Source organism: Rhipicephalus microplus, chromosome 2, assembly GCF_043290135.1.
Source record: "Rhipicephalus microplus isolate Deutch F79 chromosome 2, USDA_Rmic, whole genome shotgun sequence".
NCBI classification, from domain to species: domain Eukaryota; kingdom Metazoa; phylum Arthropoda; class Arachnida; order Ixodida; family Ixodidae; genus Rhipicephalus; species Rhipicephalus microplus.
The window spans coordinates 82,032,984-82,053,839 of NC_134701.1; the positions used below are offsets into that span (position 1 = coordinate 82,032,984).

At 44.7% G+C, this 20,856-nt stretch overlaps 1 protein-coding gene across 1 annotated transcript in view; it reads left to right on the forward strand.

Moving 5' to 3' along the window:
• The window catches only part of LOC142790080 (uncharacterized), a 91,484-nt gene extending 71,403 nt beyond the window's left edge, over positions 1-20,081 (forward strand). The window contains exons 2-5 of the mRNA XM_075885107.1: positions 8,262-8,370; positions 13,338-13,475; positions 15,844-15,976; positions 19,962-20,081. Of these exons, the coding sequence (XP_075741222.1) occupies positions 8,262-8,370; positions 13,338-13,475; positions 15,844-15,976; positions 19,962-20,081 (500 nt within the window). The remainder of the gene's footprint in view (positions 1-8,261; positions 8,371-13,337; positions 13,476-15,843; positions 15,977-19,961) is intronic.
• The last annotated feature ends 775 nt before the right edge of the window (positions 20,082-20,856 follow it).

Below are 20,856 nucleotides of genomic sequence, written 5' to 3' on the forward strand. Positions count from 1 at the left end.
CAATTACGCAATTAAACTCTAAGTGAACATCAAGAGAGGCTGTGAGCAAAGCAATAATGGATCGTGAAGCTCCATTGGGTGGAAACTAAGAAGGATGAGCATGATCTATTATGGAAAAGAGGACAACGCTGATATAAACAACTGCCACGCTATAACAGCGTCATGAGTAGTTTACAGGCTGGTGATGGAGACAGTAAAGACTACAGACATGGGCGGAGAAGGAGGGGGTGCTGGGAGAACTGTGAAATGGGTTCTGTAAACGAATGAGGTTGGAGGGCAATCTGTCTTCATTGATACAGTGTATTGAAATAGCGGAAAAAGAACACAGGCCCCTGTGGCTGAGAATTACAGATACCAAGGGACCTTGCACTTGTGTGAAAAAAGAAGACGTAGAGAAAACTTGACACACCAGATGTGAAAGATGAAGCAACTATTCTTCTAAACAATCTCAATGAAAGTAACAATGTAGTTATAAAATGGTAAGTATAGGCATTCGAACCTTTAGAGGTGTAATGTGGTTTTCGACTGGAATGTCGCTTGTCGCCTTTGTTATTTGTGCTGTATCTTCAGAGAATAGAAGCTAATTTAGAGGGTAGTTGACTGGGCTTCAGACTTTCTTTTGCCAAGCAATTGAAAAACACGTTGAAAAGTCATTGCCAGCCTTGATTTATGCGTATGGTATTGTAATATTATCCGACAATAAGGAAGATCAGGACGGCGGAATACAAGACATCAGCGGTAATGAGGGAGACTTGAATTTCTATATAAATAATTTAAGTGCAATAAGAAAAAAATTGCAATCATAATTTTTATTGATAACGAAGGCAGTGACAATAAGGTACAGGACATCACGCTAGAAATAGTTAATAAATGCAGAAATTTGGGCGTATGGATAAACAACGGCACTGACTACCTCCGGGAGTACGAATATCACGTATTGACTAAGGGTAACAGGTGTCGCAGGTCCCGTTAATTAGGGGGAGGTGATCGCCGGGCTGATTCCAAGGACCGAAATATTGGCCCCCCGAACTGCACCAAGAAAGCGTGGACAATTTAGAAGTGGTCCTATTTGGCGCGCCAGGACGCCGGCTGTGGCCCAAAGAACAAGTCAGAGCCGAGAGTTGATAAACAAAACAAAATTATATTCTCAATTATGGCAGATCAAATCGATACAAAAATATGCAAATTCGACAATCGTTGAATACGATATGTCACCAATCAAACAACGTAATACACGTAACCTTTATACCGCCCCATCTGATATAAAGTGTCTTGCTTACAAAACTCTTGTCAGACCTATTATCGAATATTCTAAAATTGTCTGGGACCCTTACACAAAGACAAACTGCAATAAAATAACAAAAATACAGCGACTTGGTGCGAGATTTATTTTTAATAAATATCGCCGACATCACTCTCCTACTGAACTCTGTAAAAAAGCTGGACTGGATAGTCCTGAACTTAGGACGAGGATTGAGCGTCTGAAATTCCTCTTCCAGTTAATTCATAATCATTTTAAACTAAACTATTCAGATTTCTTCCAGGTCAACACACAAGAACACTCCAGACATCGCCATAATATGTATATACCACCCCTAGTCCCACGTAACGATTGCTTTAAGTTCAGTTACTTTCCACGTGGCATTGAAGATTGGAATATGCTGCCAGAGTCTATAATTGGTTGTTCCTCGCTTACATCATTTGAACAGAATCTAAAACGTTTATTTTCCGAATAACAGTGACATATGTTTTTTTTTGGCGTGTGTGTGTACTTTTTGTTGGTTGCATGATTCTGCAGTAGTTGTCTTTCAAATCTTCAGCGCGGTGCAAAAGTGCCGCCTCAAATGCGTCATGTGCTGTTCTGCGCGTATGTATTCCATCGCATGTGTGTTCCATTTATGTATGTTATGTATAACTTCGAGTTGCTGGTCACAATAATACCGAGAAATTATCTCGAGACCTGTACGGTACTTCTTTTTTGCAAATAATTGTTTGTACTTCCACCCTGTAACGGCCCACTTCTGGGCTAACAGTATAAATAAATGAAATGAAATGAAACACAGTACAATAAGCCACACTGGAAACAACGGACAGAAACAACAATTCGCACTACAATGCAGTCGCATGCATCGAACAACCATAACACTTGAAGACTAAAGAGTTCGAAAACTTATTCAGTCCAAAGTCCTTGGAACAAAAGTCTGAATGATACTCTTTCGAGAATCACTCCCTCAAAGTCCAGCGCTGTTGTCGTTCCGCTGCCCCCGAAGTTTCTCTTCCAGGAAACCTCGCGTCTTCAATGAGCCGCTCTCCAAGCACCAAACTTCTTCGCCGGTAACACGTCAGCTTCCCACGTGCAGCTGTTGCCAGGCGCCTTCGCTCACTGGCGGTAGACACACACTCCTGCCTGTAGCACGAGTCTTCATTCCTCAGGTAGAAGTCCTCTTCTTCTCCTCCTTTGTCACTGAGGAAAAAAGGCTTCGCCCACAAGGCGGAAAGACCCTACACACACTAGCGCAACATTCCTTCCTCTCCTGATCTCTCATCTTTGTTGCTCCGTGAAATACCCTTCGCGCTAGATTCCAGAAAATTCTCATCGTTTCCGTCGGCGCGATGCACAGCTAGCATAGCCAAGGCTGGGGAAAGCGCGAGACGTTTCGAGGGCCGTCCGCGACTCGTGATGCAACTCTGCGCCACCACGCCCCTTTCCCTCGAGAACCTTCCAGGAATTGCTCGGCCGCCGATGTGAGGAGGATGGTTGGCGAGACTATGCTTCCGAGGGGGCAGAGACGGCGCGCCCGGGGAGCCTTTGGATGTTTGTTTTCTTCTTTATCGTTGACCCTGAGGCGCCTCTGCGCTTGGTATCGTTAGGCGGCGTTCACACTGAGCATTCCGGCCGCCGAAAGTGCTCCGAATCCGGTTCGGCGGCGGCGAGATCCGCCGAAAGAGCCCTCTCCACGCCGATTGCTCTCGGATCGATTTTTGCGGCGTCTGCCGCCGAATAGGTCACCGTGCACCAATAGGAGCGCTAGTCAAGGAATTTTGAAAAATGGTGGCCAAGCCCTACTCACTTGTTATACCGCAGTGCACGTGACTGAATGTTGAAACCAACGGGAGTTTAACCAACTCTGTGCTTACTTCGCCTCCGTATTTCGTGAAAGAGGTGACCGAGCTTGTTGTTGGCGTGACCGAGCTTGTTGCGGTCTTGCAAAGCAAAACAAACCCACCAATGCCGCTGGCGTCGGTGGTTTTTCTGCTCTTCTTGAATTACAAGACAGCCACTTGCCAGCAAAGTAAGCCGTAGTGTTTTTTCTTGCTTCTTGCGTACGAGAATCGTCGAAGTATACACCACCGGATAGCTTAGGGGCGTTTGCGAGCCGCGACAACAACCGGGTGACAGCACATCCATCCCGCGTTCGCCCCGTAGTAGATGGCATATTCGGCGGCGCGGGGCGCGTCCAGTGCGATCGACGGTGCGTTTCAGCGGCAGGTTAATTTCGGTCGCTGTAGAAAGCGGATGTTTCAGTGTGAACTAGGCCTTACTGTCGCTAGAGTTTGACGGCGCGCGCTTTTTCGGAGCACTCGTTTGTGACAACATGAATGCAGTGATAATAAAAAATAGGGCACTGTGAAACTGCATTAGGTATGACGTTGTGAAAAGGATTTCGAAATGTGTCATGGTCCTGGGTTTGCCGTTATGGAATGCGGTCTTGTGCATGAGATCTGAGGTTCAAGCAAGATTGGAAATTAAACAACGTGGCATAGGTAGACTTGCTTTGGGAGCGCAGGGGAATACACCAAATTAGGAGGTACAAGGCGACAACGGATGGACCTCGTTTGAGTGGAGGAACGCTAGCAGGAATATACAATTTGAGGAGTGACTGAGAGAAATGGGAAAGGAGCGTTCGGATAAGAGAGCTTTAAGCTACTTATACATTAAGAATGTTGATACTAAATGGAGGAAGCGAACTCGAAAACTGTCAAGAAAATATTTAAACAAGATAAGAATACCAAGCCAACAGGAAATGTAAGCTAATAAGAAGGCTAAACAAACTGAGAGGGGCAAGTGGAAGATTAGAATGCTTACGGAACCATCACTGGAGACCTAGCAAACTTTCAAGCAGGAAATTGAAAAAAAAATGGCAGCATATCCACGGAGTGAATGATGGAGAGTGGGGCGAAGAATTCGTCCGTCCATTCGTTCTCGCTTCCGTCCGTCCATGCGTCAGTCAGTGTGACCGTCCATGCGTCCATCAGCCCGTCCGTGCGTGCGTCTGTTCGTGCGTCCGTCCCTGCGTTCATCCATGCAGCCGCCCCTGCGTCCGTTCATGCGTCCATCCATGCATCTGTCTATGTGTCCGTTCGTCCATCCATTCAACACTCCAAGTACCACCATCTCGCATCTTTTCATCATATATTCCTCATATAGAAGCACCGCCATCCAGCGGACATTCCAAGGACTAAACGAGTGGTGGCACACGCACACTTTTTTACGGCTTGCGCTTCGGGTTCACTTCCCACCTTTAACCACCTCGGGTTCATGGTATATACTAGTTCACTGTATTCATGGCACGGCGGCCCAACGTTCGCTAAACCTTTCTAAGACCAAAGAGGTTACGCCTAGCGAGTATAACCTAGAAAGTCTTTCTTGTCAGATAGTGCTGAATGTACATGCCAATGGCTGCTAATGGGAAATGAGAGGCGGAGAATTCGGCTTTTATTTTCTTACGGCTTGCGCTTCGTATCTACTTCCCATTTTTAACCACCTCAAGTTCATTCATGGTATATACAAGTTCATTGTATTCATGGCACTGCGGCTGAACGCTCGCTAAACCTTTCTAAAGCTAAGGAGGTTACACCCAGCGAGTATATCGTAGCAACCCTTTCTTGTCAGATAGTGCTCAATGTACATGCCAATGGCTGCTAATGGTGATTGCAGCCAGCGCCTTAACTAAAAGCCGAATGCTCCTGTCTCTCATTCTCCATTAGCAGCCATTGACATGTACATTGAGCACTATTTTTTATTGTTCAACAACACACAGAAGAAGTCTCTCACCAGCACCACTTTGGAGGTCAAAATTTTATACTTGTTACAGACTACGAAGAACGAACGGGTGGCGCTATAAGAAGCTTCGCCCCTAAAATGATCTGTGATAATTCTCCGCGGGCCCGCGTGCTCAGAATTGGGTGCACGTTAAAGAACCCCAGGTGGTCTAAATTTCCGGAGCCCTCCACTGCAGCGTCTCTCATAATGATATAGTGGTTTTGGGACGTTAAACCCCACATATCAAATCATTAATTCTCCGCGTTGATCTCTGCTGTTCGAGGCCAGAATGGGAGTATTGTGCACCAATAGGTACCAAGCCAAATCTGAAGGCACAGACACGTTATGTTGTGCGTGTGGAGAGAAGGAAAAAAGGTCTGAGCATTTGATGATGCTCTGTAAAGGGCTTCACCTTATAGTCCAAGATAATGAAGCGCAATGTTTCAAAGCATTAGAGTTTAGGGACAGTTTAGGGCAAAATAGACCATGAATGGATGTAAATAACCAGGAAGAGGCTAACTGTTTGGTGGCTACAATCAAGGCGCGAGTGAAATTCAGTACTTTAGCACCTAGTGAGAGTACTTAAATTTATTGCTAGGTGGCGTGAGCAGCTGCCCAATTGAAAGGGCACAGCCAGAGACATCCATTCATCCATCACCTCCTTGTTCACGCGGCAGCAACTCGAGAGTGGTGTGCGCGAGTATTCGTCGCTATCCGCTAGTACTCGGAGTGCTCACTAGATGGCGCTGCGACGCTCGCTATTATCACCAGCTCGTTAAGTGGCAGCAATTTGAAAATGGCGGGTGTGCATTCATGGGTGAATGCTGAACCATGACCTGACGTTTTCGCAAGGCATACTCAACACGGTGCGATACCTGCAAGAACGCCACACAGTATTCTTTGCCATGATTCGCCAGATGGGCAAACTTCACGCATTTCCCACGCTTTCTACCGCGAAAATACACTGGGACAGGCTGTTTCAAACTGTGGAACGGTTTCGCGAGGGAATCCCGGTTTACCGATATACCTCCAGAGCTTCGCCCACTCATCATCACTTACTCAGTGAATATGCTGTGATGCTTTCCTTCATTTCCTCTTTACTATCCTTTCTAGAAGCGATAACCTCTCCTCGGCCCATATTTCTGCATAAAACATGTGGAAAATATTGCCACTAGGCATTCGGGCTATAAGAATTTCGCAATTTGCAGCTACCTGCTGTTAGGTTTCTTGCGCGAAAGAAAACTCGCACAACGCAATCAATTTGGTTTATTGCGCACCACGTAGACATGCGAGAAAAATCCGAATGGCCGTGAGACTGCATGTAAAAGTAGGATAGGAGTAGAGTCACAAAAGATACCTGCTGTATATGCAGCAACCTTGAGGACATTTCCTCAAGACGTCGTCTGAAAAGACTAGTAGCATCACGAGTTGTTCTGAAATCATCGTTAATAGCAGGACAGAATAATGCAGGCTTTCTGGTTTTTATTTTCGGAAAACTATTTCGCGCCATTTAAAAATGCCTGCATTGCACCGCTATGTTCTAGGAGACCTATAGCTTCCCTTAAGCATTCGAATGAGAATACTTCAAGGCGGAGGCGACGTTTCCTACATTCAGTAACTGTATTGATGTTTTTCGCCTACCACCGAAAGCTGTATAACTGTAACTGCCGAGAAGGAGCAGGGGAAAGTGCTGCCACGGTTGTTCATGCCACCATTTTTTTAACATGCGTCAACAAACCCAAGAGCAATTTTTGCTTGCTGGGTGCGTGTAATACACGCCGGGTGCATGTATTACCCCCAACTTTATGTTCAGAATCCTGCATAGGTTTTTGCACTTAAAATACACCTACTATATATGTCCTCGAAGGTCTGTACGCCCACAAATATTTCAGAGCATGACGCTCGCAGACCACTTCACACTGCGAATGTTGCCCTTTTTGTGCTATTTGTAGATTAAATCTAATGCGATTGAATCGCGATCAAAAACTAAAAGTTGACGGCGCATTCTTAGGCCGTGATCATGGTATTGTGAGAAGTGCAAAGAAAACTGCTTTCTGAGAATACTGCGTTTTAGGTGCGAAGCTTCTTATGGTCTGGGGCGATCCCGCATCCGTCTGGGGGCGTAGCCAGCTCAGCTGATCCACAGAGAGATACACAGACCAACAAAAGAACGGACGGCTAGTTCGCCCTATATACTCATTATAATGAACACCGTGAATATGTCGTTTTTTAATCAATTACCTTTTTTCTAATACAAGTGAACTTTCCTTCAGAACTTTAGAACATTTGCAAGACACACAAGTTCTGAGAGAGAGCTCTTGAAATGCAGCTCTGCCCCCACATCAACAGTGAAATTCGGAGCCGCTTCTGTGAAGCATATATTAAGAGACAAGAAGAGACAACAATTGAGCAGAGTGGCGTCTCTCATAATCAAATAGTGGTTTTGGGACGTTAAACCCCACATATCAATCAATCAATTGAGCAGAGTGGGCCAGGAAGGGTTAAAGATATATTAACGTGAACCAAGCATAGAAATAGGCATGGACCGGGTACGTAGTGCGTATGCAAGATAACTGGTGGTAATTTAGGGAAACTCACTGGATTCCCAGACAAGTAAAACGCACGAAGGGGAGACAGAAAAATAGGTTGGCCGATGAGAATAAGAACTTCGCTGGATAAGAAGTTCGCTGGAATAACGTGACAGCGCCCCGCCGCGGTGGTCTAGTGGCTAAGGTACTCGGCTGCTTTCCCGCAGGGCACGGGTTCGAATCCCGGCTGCGGCGGCTGCATTTCCGATGGAGGCGGAAATGTTGTAGGCCCGTGTGCTCAGATCTGGGTGCACGTTAAAGAACCCCAGGTGGTCTAAATTTCCGGAGCCCTCCACTACGGCGTCTCTCATAATCATAGAGTGGTTTTGGGACGTCAAACCCCACATATCAATCAATAACGTGACAGCAAAAAGCGCAAGACCAGGTTGATCGCTGGATCATGGAAGAGGCCTTTGCCCTGCAGTGAGCGAAGTCAGGCTAATGATAAGGTTGATGATGATGATGTTGATGTGACGCATTCTTCAAAAATTTACACTATTACCATGACGTAGGCTGTTTTAAAGCCAGGCCACTTCTATAGACCGTGCCAGAAAAACTAAAATGCTTGTATAAATAAATATATGAGTATAACTCTGTATGGAAAGTAGTTTTCTTTTTTATTAATGCAGGAATTACGTCGAGAAGATCCGCATGTACAGCGAGGAACGCTATTGTTGTTGTGGCTAACAGAGACACAGATTCGGTTGTTTTAACGACTGCTCATGAAGTCGGACATGCGTAAGTTTTAATGTGAATGCGAGTAGAATGCACACGCATCTATTTTGAAGTAACTAAATATGTGTATAGCGAATGATACTTGCATATGAATTATTTTTTTTCATGCAGTAGAAGTTTTGGGATAGTTGACAATAAAATTATGTTTCGTGTTAATTGAGTAGATTGGCCAATAATGTTTGCAGCATCGGAAACCATTGATACAGTATAAGTGTTGTTAAGTAAGAAATTACGCAAGCATTTGTTTTACGCAAAATAACTTGACTCCAAGAAGTTTTCAGATCGTTTGACTATGCTCACAGAGTCTGTAGAACTGAAAAATAGCAGATATCACAGGATCATTTAGGAAGCATATATATGTATTTTCAATATAGAAGAAAACTGCAAATTTTCATATCCTTAAATAAATGAAGACAAACCAAGATAGAATATCAGAGCTGTTACAGAATTATTTCTAGTACAAGAGTGAACTCGTGGTTTCAAAGTAATGCTGCTTAGTTGAACCTCTCCGGAAATCATCTTGAACTAAACGTATCAATGAATCAAGCAACCCTCGGGTGGTGGTATAATCTATGAGTAGTAATCGTTGATCTGAGGAAACTCTTATTAAAAGAGATTATCAATCAATTTGTAGCTATTTGCGTGGCTCAAACTAAGATATTGTTATAGGAGCAGCTGCATCGTAAACGCTTCAGTGACTGCGCCAGTGACTATTCAGTGACTACGCCAGCACGTGAGATGTGGGTAAGTTCATTTTGTGTGTAAATTTATTACCATTTCCTCAACACGTGCCAATACATTGAATGTGTTTTTGGAGCCTGCTCGGCAAGCCTATTATACTCATGCCTTGTCCGGCAGTTGTGGCCGGCGTGTACACCAGTGTTACAAGTGTAGGCTGCTGCGGTCGCCGCTCAAGCCCTCCTTCTCGGTGATTCCAACAATGCTCACTAGATGGAGCACCAGCACCCATGACATTGGTTTTTTAGTACCCGCTCTAGGGTGGCTATACCTAGGTGCTCGCGTCCTCACGACTACGTTCACGTAGTTCTAGTCGATTCATAGCCATGACAGCACGTGATAAGCTCCTGGGATGAGTGATATGCATGAGTACCGATATCCTTCCAAACCCCCTCACCAGCCTGCTCTCACTTTCGCTGAAGAATGCCTGATAGCTTCCAGTCGGCCCTTTATAAGCGTTAAGCATTTCACTCACGGCAGCAGCCAGTATAGTAAATGGGCAGGTGGTTAACTTGCTGATCGCCGTGGCCAACACTGTGCAGTGCCGGCCGCAAAACATGCCTGAAGACGCTGCGTGTGACGTGCACACCATGTGCCAGCTCAATAACAAGCCTTCCTATAGAAATGACCGCGCCAAAAACTCCCCCTTCACCTCCGATCAAACTCCTCCAACGTCATTCACTTTGTAAATACAGCTGTGATTTCTTTTCGCTGCTGCTGTATCTGGGTAATTACGAGACACAGTTGCTGACTAGGAAGACGGTGGTTTGACTTCAGCCGTAGAAGTCATATTTAGATAGAAGCTAACTGCCAGCAGGCCTTGTACTATGCGTGGCCAGTGCATTTTAAGTGAACACCTCGAATGAAAATAATAAGAGAGTCATTATAGAGAGCTCTATAATGACTCAACACCTTCGCACTTCTTTCTTAATCACGCTCCTTTGGACTGAGACTCACCAACATAGTAATCAGTCTAACTGACTCGAACTGAAACCGACGGCTCGACACGAGTCTGTGTGAGCCTGAGTGCGATTACTCAGAGTGTGTAAGTGTAACTTCACATTCTGCAATCCGGGTGCAAATGACAATCAACGCCCATATTTGCAGTGCTGTATGGGCGCGCCTTTTCATCTTGTTCATCCAAATATGGGTTGAGAGTGATTGCGAGACCTGAGATGCTTCATGAAAAGCCTACAGTGAAATCAACTGCTTAGGATCTATAGGACTCTCACCGGTCCCTCCTTGTTCACGCATCCAACCCAAAATTCTTAGGTGGCGTATGAACGTTAGAGCCGGGTGAGGTTTCAACTAAGCCAGGTGTGTTTTCTTTTTTCGCGCTCCCTTCCTCACGTCTATCCTCGCTCCACGCTCTTCGCGTGCAGGCCTTTTAAGGACTACAAATGGCGCCTCAGAGAAGCAATCGAAAAAAAAAACACCGCAGCAGGAGGCCGTCGTGGCAACCTCGGCATCGACATCAGTGTCAACCCAGCAGCAGCAGCAGGCACAATTCATGCCTGCACGCTCCGAAACGCCAACCCAACCCCAAGATAACAGCCGCCGTCACACTGCCACGCTCTATCCGGCTTCGAGCAAAGCGAAGGTTCAAACCAGAGCTTCCTCCTCTCCTACCATGGCCGTGGCTTCGTCCAAGGGATACCCGCCTCACAGCAGCATCACCTCTCCACCACTGCGGCTGCCCTGCAGACGGTGCCCGCCCTGAGTGCGCGCATGCTTCCAAGCACATCTCCGCGCCCCAAAGGTCCCCATGTCGTTGGCGACTTACTCCCGAGTGACCGCGCGACCACCATTATCTATCGGCCAGTCGGGAAGAAGACCAACATTCCTGGCTGCGTCGAGGGATGGATTCACTGCCTTCCTCTCGTGGTTCCCGGTCACCCAGCTGGCTAGGGTGAATTTCAGGCGTAACATGCTTGTGGTTGACGATCATCCCCCCACCGATCTGACCGCCCTACTCCAGGCCGGGACGATCAGTAAGACTTAAGTCCGGGCCTAACTACTGGGTATGAGCATCTGTGTCGGCATGGTTTTTGGAGTGGACAAGACGATCCCCTTCGAGGACGTCACCGACAACATTGCGTCACCAGTCCCACTTGTGTCTTGTGCTCCCAGAGGCAACTGCCTCACCCTCACCTTTGCGGGGACCACCGTCCCTTCCGATATTCTGCTTTACAAGCAAAGGCGCTATGTTCGTCCTCGCCAGCTCCGGCCCCTGCAGTGTTCCCGTTGCGGCCGCTTCGGGCACGCAACCGTCACCTGCTCGCAAGACGAACGATGCCTGTGCTGCGGCATCAAGCACACCCCAGGATCATGAGCAGCTCAACACCCTCGCTGCACAAACTGTCACAGGAAACATTCGGCAACCGAGCCGCGCTGCCCATCCTGGCCACTCCAGCGCAGGGCCGCGGTCATTATATCTTCAACTCACAGCTGTGTGATTCGCCGCCAAGATCTGAAACATTAGGACCCCTGGTAGCAGCGCCACTATCATCAAGGGACATTATTTCTGCGAAGCGCTCGTTGGTACCGGTGGCACGACCTTAGAGGCCGCCCCTCATCCTACAACGGGTGCGCCCGTCGTCCCCACGGAAACGACGATGGTCTCGCCCTCATCCTCAACTCAGCCGGCCTCTGCCGTCATCACAAAGCGCTCGACGGCGACTCAGACACTGCGCGCTTTTTCGCAACCACCGGTTCCTCTCGCCATACCCAATATCGCCCATTTCCTATACGCCGCCAGCCCCTGTCGGTATCTCGTAGGCCACCCTGATGAACACGCTACGTGGGGCGATTCGTGCTCTGATCCCGATTCTCCCAGTGGACTGTCCGAAGCGGCAATTTTATGCAGCAGCTTTGGATTTAGCCCCCTGAAACGGTGCGACCATCAGGGAAAACTGGACTCACTGAGTGAGTTTGGAGGTGCCCTCTCTTCTTACCCGCGTTAAATCGTGCGCATCACTGTACCCCCGGCTTTCTCAGCTGTCTTCTCGGTCGATTGCGTGTTGAGTTCGGATGTTCTTGCGCGCGTACGTGAGGTGAATCGGAGGTGAGTTTTTTCTTTTTCTCTTGTTTTTTTCCTACCTATTCCCTTTTATTTCCACTACCCCATTCTCTGCGCCGACCTGTCGTGGTGTCATCGTAAAGATAGAGAGTTACGGGCAGCACTTTTGTGTTCTTTTCTTTATCAAAATCACTTAGATTGCTTAGAGTATGAACGCCAGTGCTTCGAACCTTGTCTGAGAATACGTGAGTATAAACACGAGATGAAATAGGACTGGTAGAATCGCTGAAGATGAGCAAATAGAATCGTATATGAGCAAAAGTAGGAGCTTTGTGAAACTGGCTTGAGAAATATGTGTTAATTTTAGGGCTCACTCGGCCTCAAACCTGCACAAATATTTAGAGGGGGCTCGCTGAGGCACACAAATAAACTCCTGGCCCCATTTGAGTTTTAGGGATCCGAATCATGAGTCAGTTTGCTGGCTTATGATCTTTTACAGCCTTGTGCAATTCAGATGTTCAACGCGATACACCAAGAAATGTTTTCTTTGCTTCTAGGAAACCTATTTATTTGGTTTCATCTTTATATTATTATTATTATTATTATTATTATTATTATTATTATTGTCGATTGTGCAGCAGTGTGGTGATGATTCATTTTTACAGAAAAAGAACATAAGAGTAGTATAAAAACACGTACAAACTTTTTTTATATTCACTTAGAGAAAGGCAACACATCACACGTTGCTCCCAGTGTGCCATCCAACAGTGCGATGTTTTGGCCCAAGAGATCGACAGCAGTGGGACTAAAGGAAGACGCAGTGACTGCGTGGCTTATTCATATTCATTTTGTACGGAAACATGCTGGTCTTTCTTGGGGACTGTTTTATAGAACTATTGCAACAAGTAGCGTCCGCATATGTTAAAATTACGCTACAATAGTTTGATCCATATTTTTTAACAATGAAGAAACTTCTTGTCCATGTGGTACCTCATTTCATAACTATGTGGTTCTTGAATTTCCTGCAACCAAGTCTTCGTTAACACCTAACTATACAAAGTATTCTTACTTCGTGTATCACTGTACACAAAACCCATATAAATGACTCAAAAATTAGCCACCTCATTTAAAAGTAAATTTCGCTCTTGTGAAACGTGTGTGATAATGGGCTGAAAAATTGCCCAAATTATACTTTCGGCCTTTTCTCTTTCAGTCTAGGTGCACCACATGATGGCGACGACACCTCAGTGAGCTGCTCGGCAGACGCTCATCTTTTAATGAACCCAGATGCTGGCACTAAACGACTGCCCATATATTCAGGATGCGCCAAATCAGCCATAAAAGCCTTCTTGTGAGTTGGCTCATGACGCAAATAAATATGAATTTCATTTAAATAAACGTAAAAAGTAAAGTGTGCAGGTGCAGCAATGGTGCCAAGCATACTTAGACCACTTTCAAAAAAGGTTAATGTGCAGCGAGCTGTGAGATCATCCATTCATTGTCTCTCAAGTGAAAACAGAATCGAAGCATTTGTGATTGCATATATCGATGCTTTTAGGGCCTCGAGTTTGTCTCACGCTTTTGGCATTTACTATTGATACATTAAACAGATATTTTTATTTATTTTTATTTATTAATGATACAATAGCCATACCGTTGTAAAGGAGAAGGATACATACTACAGAAGCTTTACTAGATGCATACGTATAGGCTTAATTTGTGCATGTAAACCATGCTGTCATATGAAATAAAAAAGACCATAGGATCCTGAAAAAAAGTAATTAACAACGTCAGGTCAAAGTACTACAATGCTTCGAATCAGGTGTGTTTTGAGAGAAACAAGTGGTGCTTGGACCATGTCGTAATAATCGGCAGGGGTTCTACGCAACGGCTTCGCAGTGCGTCAGCATTTTCTGACAGCTGCACCCGGAGAGGCCTGGCAGGGAATCCCCATAGTCCCGGATAAATGACAGGTTGTGAGTAGACACGCCGTTTTCTTCACAACAGCACAGTTCAGAGCGCTGCCGTACGGCATCCCAAGGTAACAGTCACGTGGCTCTGTTTCATATTCCGCAACATTTTTGACGCCTGTGAAAAATCGCAATTGCATACATTGTCCAACTCACAGAATTGTTTGTTTCCGAATGCCCTCTAGAGAACACAAAATACGCATCGCCCTGAAGTTACTAATAGAAGTTTTATTCAACCTAAATAGTTAACTAATTAGGTGCAATATAAAATTCTTCAACAAATCGCCGCTTGATTGGAATACGTACGTTGCTGATGTTATTCAAGCGTGGATAACCATTTTTAAAGAAAATGTTTGTTCGTAATATAACAGCGCGAAGAGAACGAGAAAACTTTTCCGCCTCTTTGTTGTAATACATGTTCACATAGCTGTGCAGTGATATGTTCTTTCTATTTGTCCCCTCTTCACAATCACCATCTTTTCCCAGCCGCTTGCTATACTATAGTGTACACCACACATCACAGCTCTTGTTTTCCTCCTCCTCACCCTATCGCCAGTCTTGTTCGCTTACTTGTACGCCTTTGTCATACTGTCCTATCGACACAATAATAATGACAAGTGGCAATGATACAATAAAGTTTCGCAACAAGCTAACCAACCAACCAATTGACAATGATAGCAAGGGCCTCGTTCTGACAGATATCACACCTTAAGGCAGTATGGGAGAGATCATTGGTCAGCTGCCAGCTGGTAATAGGATCACGTGCTACGTGATGCGAACAGGCAAAGAAAATGTTCTCCACTCGCCGCAATGGCAACAAATGGCGCTGACTGATGTTCCCACGTTTAAATGCACATATATACTCCTTTATGTGAATGGGGGTATGACCACCACCATTGCTCAGTGGTAGAGAATCGCACACATTATTCCAAAGTCACAGGTTCAGATTCAGCTGGTTGCAAGTTATCATTTAGTGCACTTTCCTTTCTTGACATTTACGTACAATTACTCTAATAACATTCCCGTAATTGTCTTGGCACCAATGTCTGTCAGCTATTATTATTATTATTATTATTATTATTATTATTACTGTGTAATAAAGATAAACTAGTCCTCCAGTTTACACCTCTTTTACTTTTTACTAGTGACGTTTACGCTACTCCTTGTGCCACCTCTGCGCTCCATCCTTGTAATCTTCTGTATTACCCTCATCAGGCTGTTTTCCCATTAACTACGCATGGCTATGGTATACAAGATTAGTCTATAACTTAACTTCCCCTACCTTATATACCTTCTACTCTTCTTCGCATTTTTTCCTCACTCTCATTTTCCTTTTCCGCCCCTTCTGTACATAAATATGCTATACATATATGTCTGTGTGTTGTCATATATGTCAATGCTATGCCTCGAAAGTATTCCACATTTAGAAGTTAACGTGTTCTAAACAAACACTGCGTATATCAAATGGCTACACATGTTTTAGCGTATTAAATTGCTAAGCCCTGCCTTTCCTTCACCTTAACCTTACTTCTCTCACACTCTTTTCCCTTTCCTCCTCCTTGCACTATGCATGGTTTTGCCTGCATGACGCCAAACGGCGGCATGAGATGCGAGCATACAGCAGTTGACTACTAACAACAGTGTTCCAAACAACCTGTGCATGGGTCAACTAGCAGAATGCATTTTAAAAATTAGTGGTGACTGAAACATTTAAAAAAGATAGTGTTTTTCACACTTGACTTTTGACAGGACGAGGAGCGCCAGTTGCTTGAAACGTCGTAGGTGTCCAAGCTCGGCAATACCGAAGAATGAACAACAAGAAATGATGAACGAACACTGTAAAGCTAAAGTGAAAGAAACCGAGGATTTCCTGAATGCCACGGTAGAAATTACTTTTTGTGCTTTATTATATTTGATATAAATCTTTCACACTTAGAATGCACACGCAAATGAAACCACACACACACACACACACACACACACACACGCACGCACACACACACACACAGACACACACACACACACACACACACACAATCACACACGTTTAAAAACTATTTAACGTCCTTGTCTTCACAACCAATTTCTAGTCTGAGATGAAAAATTTGGTGCCAAACAAAAGCACCTCTAAATGGCTAATTAACTATGTTTTAAACAACTCCTTTTTTATCAATTTCCGAGTGCTTGTTTATATGGCTAAGTTGTTTTGCGTCACTATCTATGGTGAAGCTAATTTTATGAAATTCACACCATATTGCTGGAGTGAATGATGATGAGCTGGTCAAAGCGTCCGTCCGTGCGTCCATCCTCCGGTCGTCCATCCATCTGCCTGCCTGCCTGTCCGTCCGTCCGTCCATCCGTCCGTCCGTCCGTCAGTCCATCTGGCCATTTCTATAACACAAGAGCATGCATCAGACGAACGGACACTTCGCCTCACTCATGGTCATGCGCTCTTTGGATATGCTGCGAATTGCTTTTACTAAAACAACCAACACCATCTAGTGATATTTCCAAGAATGGGTGGACGTATTGATATGGCTGTACGCTTTAGATCGGGCGGTGGCTAACGCCGCCAAGGACATCTGTACATAACGCCATGTAGTGCGCAGTTTGTAAAACTAACTAAAAGTGGCTACTGCAACAAGCAACTACGAGGGGACGACCCACACTCTAAGTATCTTCGCCCCTAAAAAATAAATATATCACATGTAGTTTGAGAGATATAATCAAATTTCCACACCGCGATGTGGGAGATACCAGAACTCGATGCACCGGGTGTACCGTAAGGTCTTACGTGTGCCGTGTGAAGCCAAAACTTCCCTTTACGTAATTCGAATGATGGCACGCCGCGCGAGAAATGATGTGTCAAAATGAGGTGCATCGAAAGAACTGATCATTGGATACACAGTATGAGAATGATAATGGTCTAACAATCAAGATCCCCCCTACTCTAGCAGTCAGTTGTTCCGGTAGTGTTTTGACCAAAACTGTACCAGCAGTCTTTACTTTCTCGAACAATGTTACTTTTGTGTGGAAACTGCAATATATTCACCAGGTACACTGGGCAAAAATGGAATTTAGTTCACCGTGCTCTTTGCGTCAGAAGTGCAAATGCGCTGGCTCTGCCACCAGCGAGGCTGCATACAGGGATATGACAAATTCATAGCACGTATAACTAAAGCGCTGTGTCCTCTTAAATACAAGTTTTTCGGCCAAAATATTAATACAGTTTCCCCAATATCTCGCGACTCATTATTACCTACTGGTGTACTCATTATTATTGCAGAACATAAGAATGCAAAGCGCTGCGAATATATAGCTGCCTTATCTGCACATATATATACTTAAGAATGTCAAAGCACGGGTCTCTTAGTTCCTCACTCAGAGAGAAGCTTTTTCTTGCGCTCTACAAAATTTTCTGTACCTTCAAATGTTATCGGCTTTGTTACCACGACGCGCCGTCATTATTGTTATAATGCATGTGTGGCGCAAGTATAACCCTTAGAATTAGCTTTATCTAGGGCATCTGTAACTGCATACACGCCTTGAGCAATCTAGCATCATGCAGCAGGATCTCCACATTCAATGTAGACGCTACAAGCTGCGAAGAGTTGCTAATATTGATGGCTGGCTTTAAGGTAATACCCTAAAGTGTCTTAGTACGGTAGCCACATATTCAATATATCGGACAGCTTATTACCTAGGCATTGCTATAGTGGTTACGTTTTTCGCTTTCCAAGTCGACAGGAGTGGGTTCGGGGGCGAACGTGGTGGTAGAATTTCATTGGGAGTGAATGCTAGGTGCCCGCGTACAATAGGTTTTCAACAGATGCTGAATAAGTTATCAAAATTTTTCAAATTCTTACACTACAGCGTCTCTTAAGCACTACACGAATTAAAATGCAATAAACCTACGACTGAGGCAATGCCCCAGGAGGTGAAACGAGCTACTGAAAAAAAAACACGGCTGTAAGACAAAACCGATTCCCCATTAACAATTTAGTGACAGCAAGTACCTAACCAAAAGTGTCTAATAGCTTTTTTATAATGAAATGTTGATTTGAGCAATACAAAATGATCATGAAAACTGCCTCATAAAATTCTACAAATGACTGATATGGTCAATCTTCTATTACCAGGACATATTTAGCAAACTGTCACTACTAGCGCTTTAAAAATGCGGAATCATTTCCACCATCTAGGCATCTACTTCGCAATAGACCCTTTCTTAACAATTTCCGTAGTAAGCTACACCACAGACGCTGATGAATCTTTGCATTAGCAAAACTTTAGACCTCGCCACATAGCGGAATCTGGGGCCTATTTTTTTAACTACAGACTTTTGACACCCTGTTAACGTCTTTTTCTTCATGAAAAAGATTAGTCCCCTTTTGCTCAATACAAGAATACTACTTCAATAACAGCAGTCTCTCGAATGTACGCGTCAGGCTGTCGTATGCATAAGTCCGACTCAGATAGATGTGTCATGGTTATCACTCGTAATTCTCTGCAACAGCGTACGTTTGCATAGTCTGTATAGGCCAAATTCACTGGTCGTCGTCGTAAAACTGTCACGTTGGTGATGGTGAGCTGGCAGGTACACAGACCAGTAGAGAGCAGGCCATGACATTAAAATCAAAGTAATTTTTGGGTTTTCCTGCTACCGAAAGCAAGTGAGCACGTACCTCTCGAGGCCAGCAAAAAAAAAAACAATGTGCCTAGATGGTGGCTACTAGACTGCCCGTCGGCAAATGTGGTGGTCCTTTCATTCGTTGCGTTGCAACACATTCGTGCATCGAGCGTATGCCTCTACTCGATATCATGCGTGATGCGGGTAAAGAACGCTACAATGTAGTCCAGTACGCTTAATATGTCGAATTGCACAGGACAATATTAAGAGCTACAATATTTTACCTTACCAATAATTAACTTATAGGCCTGTATAGCACAACATTTGCACTTCCTGTGGCCTTCGGCCCCATCATGCTTCACATATCGCACAATTGCATGACGTGGGTGCATACATCAATATCAGTGCTTGTAGGGTAGCGTTTCGTGACCTTCGCATTTAATCTGAAGAAGGGTTTTTGAAAAATATTTCACATAAGGACAAGCGTTGTAATACCATAAGCGTTCACATAGAAATGTGCTGAAGATAGACGAAGTGAATTAACTTCGTGAATGAGTGGTTATAATTACGGCGTGAAATATTTCTTGTTCAAAGTTATATCACCAAAGAACTCTATAACACCCAATTAAAGGTCAATGCCTGAGCTCTACAGTTCGTAAAGTTTAGTTTATTTCTTCTGTACTCACATTCGTTCGATTTTCCGCTTCCTGATTTCCGTTGTAAATATTTTGTGATTGCTTTTGTTGTGGTACTTATTGGTATTTTTATTCTTTGTAGTTGTACAACGCGGCTTCTTCGAAACTGTGTTTTCTTCTCATTCACTTGTGATTTTTTTTCACTACTTTGATTGACCTTCATTGTAGTTCCCCTTAAAGTCTTCGACCTACGGTACCCTATTCGTGTAAACATCTCCGTGATTAGATGCATTAGGATGTTAGTAACGGTAAACCAATAACTTGCTTTAACACTGCGGCCCGTACCTTAACGCGCCGCCATTGTGCCTCAGAGGTTTAGTAATACCGGTCTACCAAAATATATGCGCGTTACACGACAAATTTACCTCGACTGTCACAATGCCCAATTATATTGCGCGGTTGTTGTTATGACTCATTGAACGTACCATTTAAAAGAACTTATAATCGCACGCTTTTTTAACCCGCGTGCAGTTGTCTCAGTGTGTCTATTGAGCACTTGATTGTTGTGTGGTATTTGTACTTTGTATTTGTCGTTGGTGCAGGTACTCTCCCTATGCGTACTGAATTGCTACACTAAGTTACACGAAACAGTGGAAGTGGCTTCGCTTGAAACGAGTGCACCTGATTGGTGGATTGTAGACACAATAACGTGTGCAAGGTGAATTTTCTAATTAACTTTGTTCCTGCTTCATCAAACACATTATCACGCAGTAATATGTTACATGCCCATTGTGAATATTTAGCGACGCTGCTTAGTTGTTTGCCTAAAATAGGTATTCCTTTGTAATCCTTTCATTGTATACCACCCTTTCCACTGTAATGCCTCTTGGGGCAATGGGTAATGAAATGAAAAAAAAATGACTGCACTTCAATTGCCTACTCTCGTTGTGCACTGTTTGCTTCTGCGGAAATCTCGCCTCGAAACGCCGATGCAGGCAGCGTCTGCTCGCTCCCCTTCCCTCTCTCCTCTAAGCATTCCTCCGAGTGGCGTTTTCACCTGCACTACGCATGCACGCCCCGTCTTGCTATCTCTTCTCTTCTACGCTCCCCCTCTCTCTCCCCAGAACGCCGACTCAAACAGCGTCTGCTATCGAATTTCTCGATTGAATGAACCGACTACCCGTTCACTGGACACCCCGTATATATTAGGCACTAAGTCTTGGCCTTCAAGGTAGTACAGGTGGCAGAATTCTCCTGTACGTTATTGAAAAATAGAAATTCGCAGTGTGTGCGTTAACTAAAAGTGGAGTGTGGGCCTCTATGTTTAGTCTGAGTCATCTGTGTCTCATTAGCCATCAGCAGTGATTGGCATGTTTCATTAAGAAGCACTGGCCTATCTCTGCGTGCTTTGCGCCTCCCCAGGTTTTTCTTCCGCGTGACGCCGCGATGAGCGCCACCCTCGACGCCGCCGCCGCCAGCATAAGTGTTAGCGCCGGC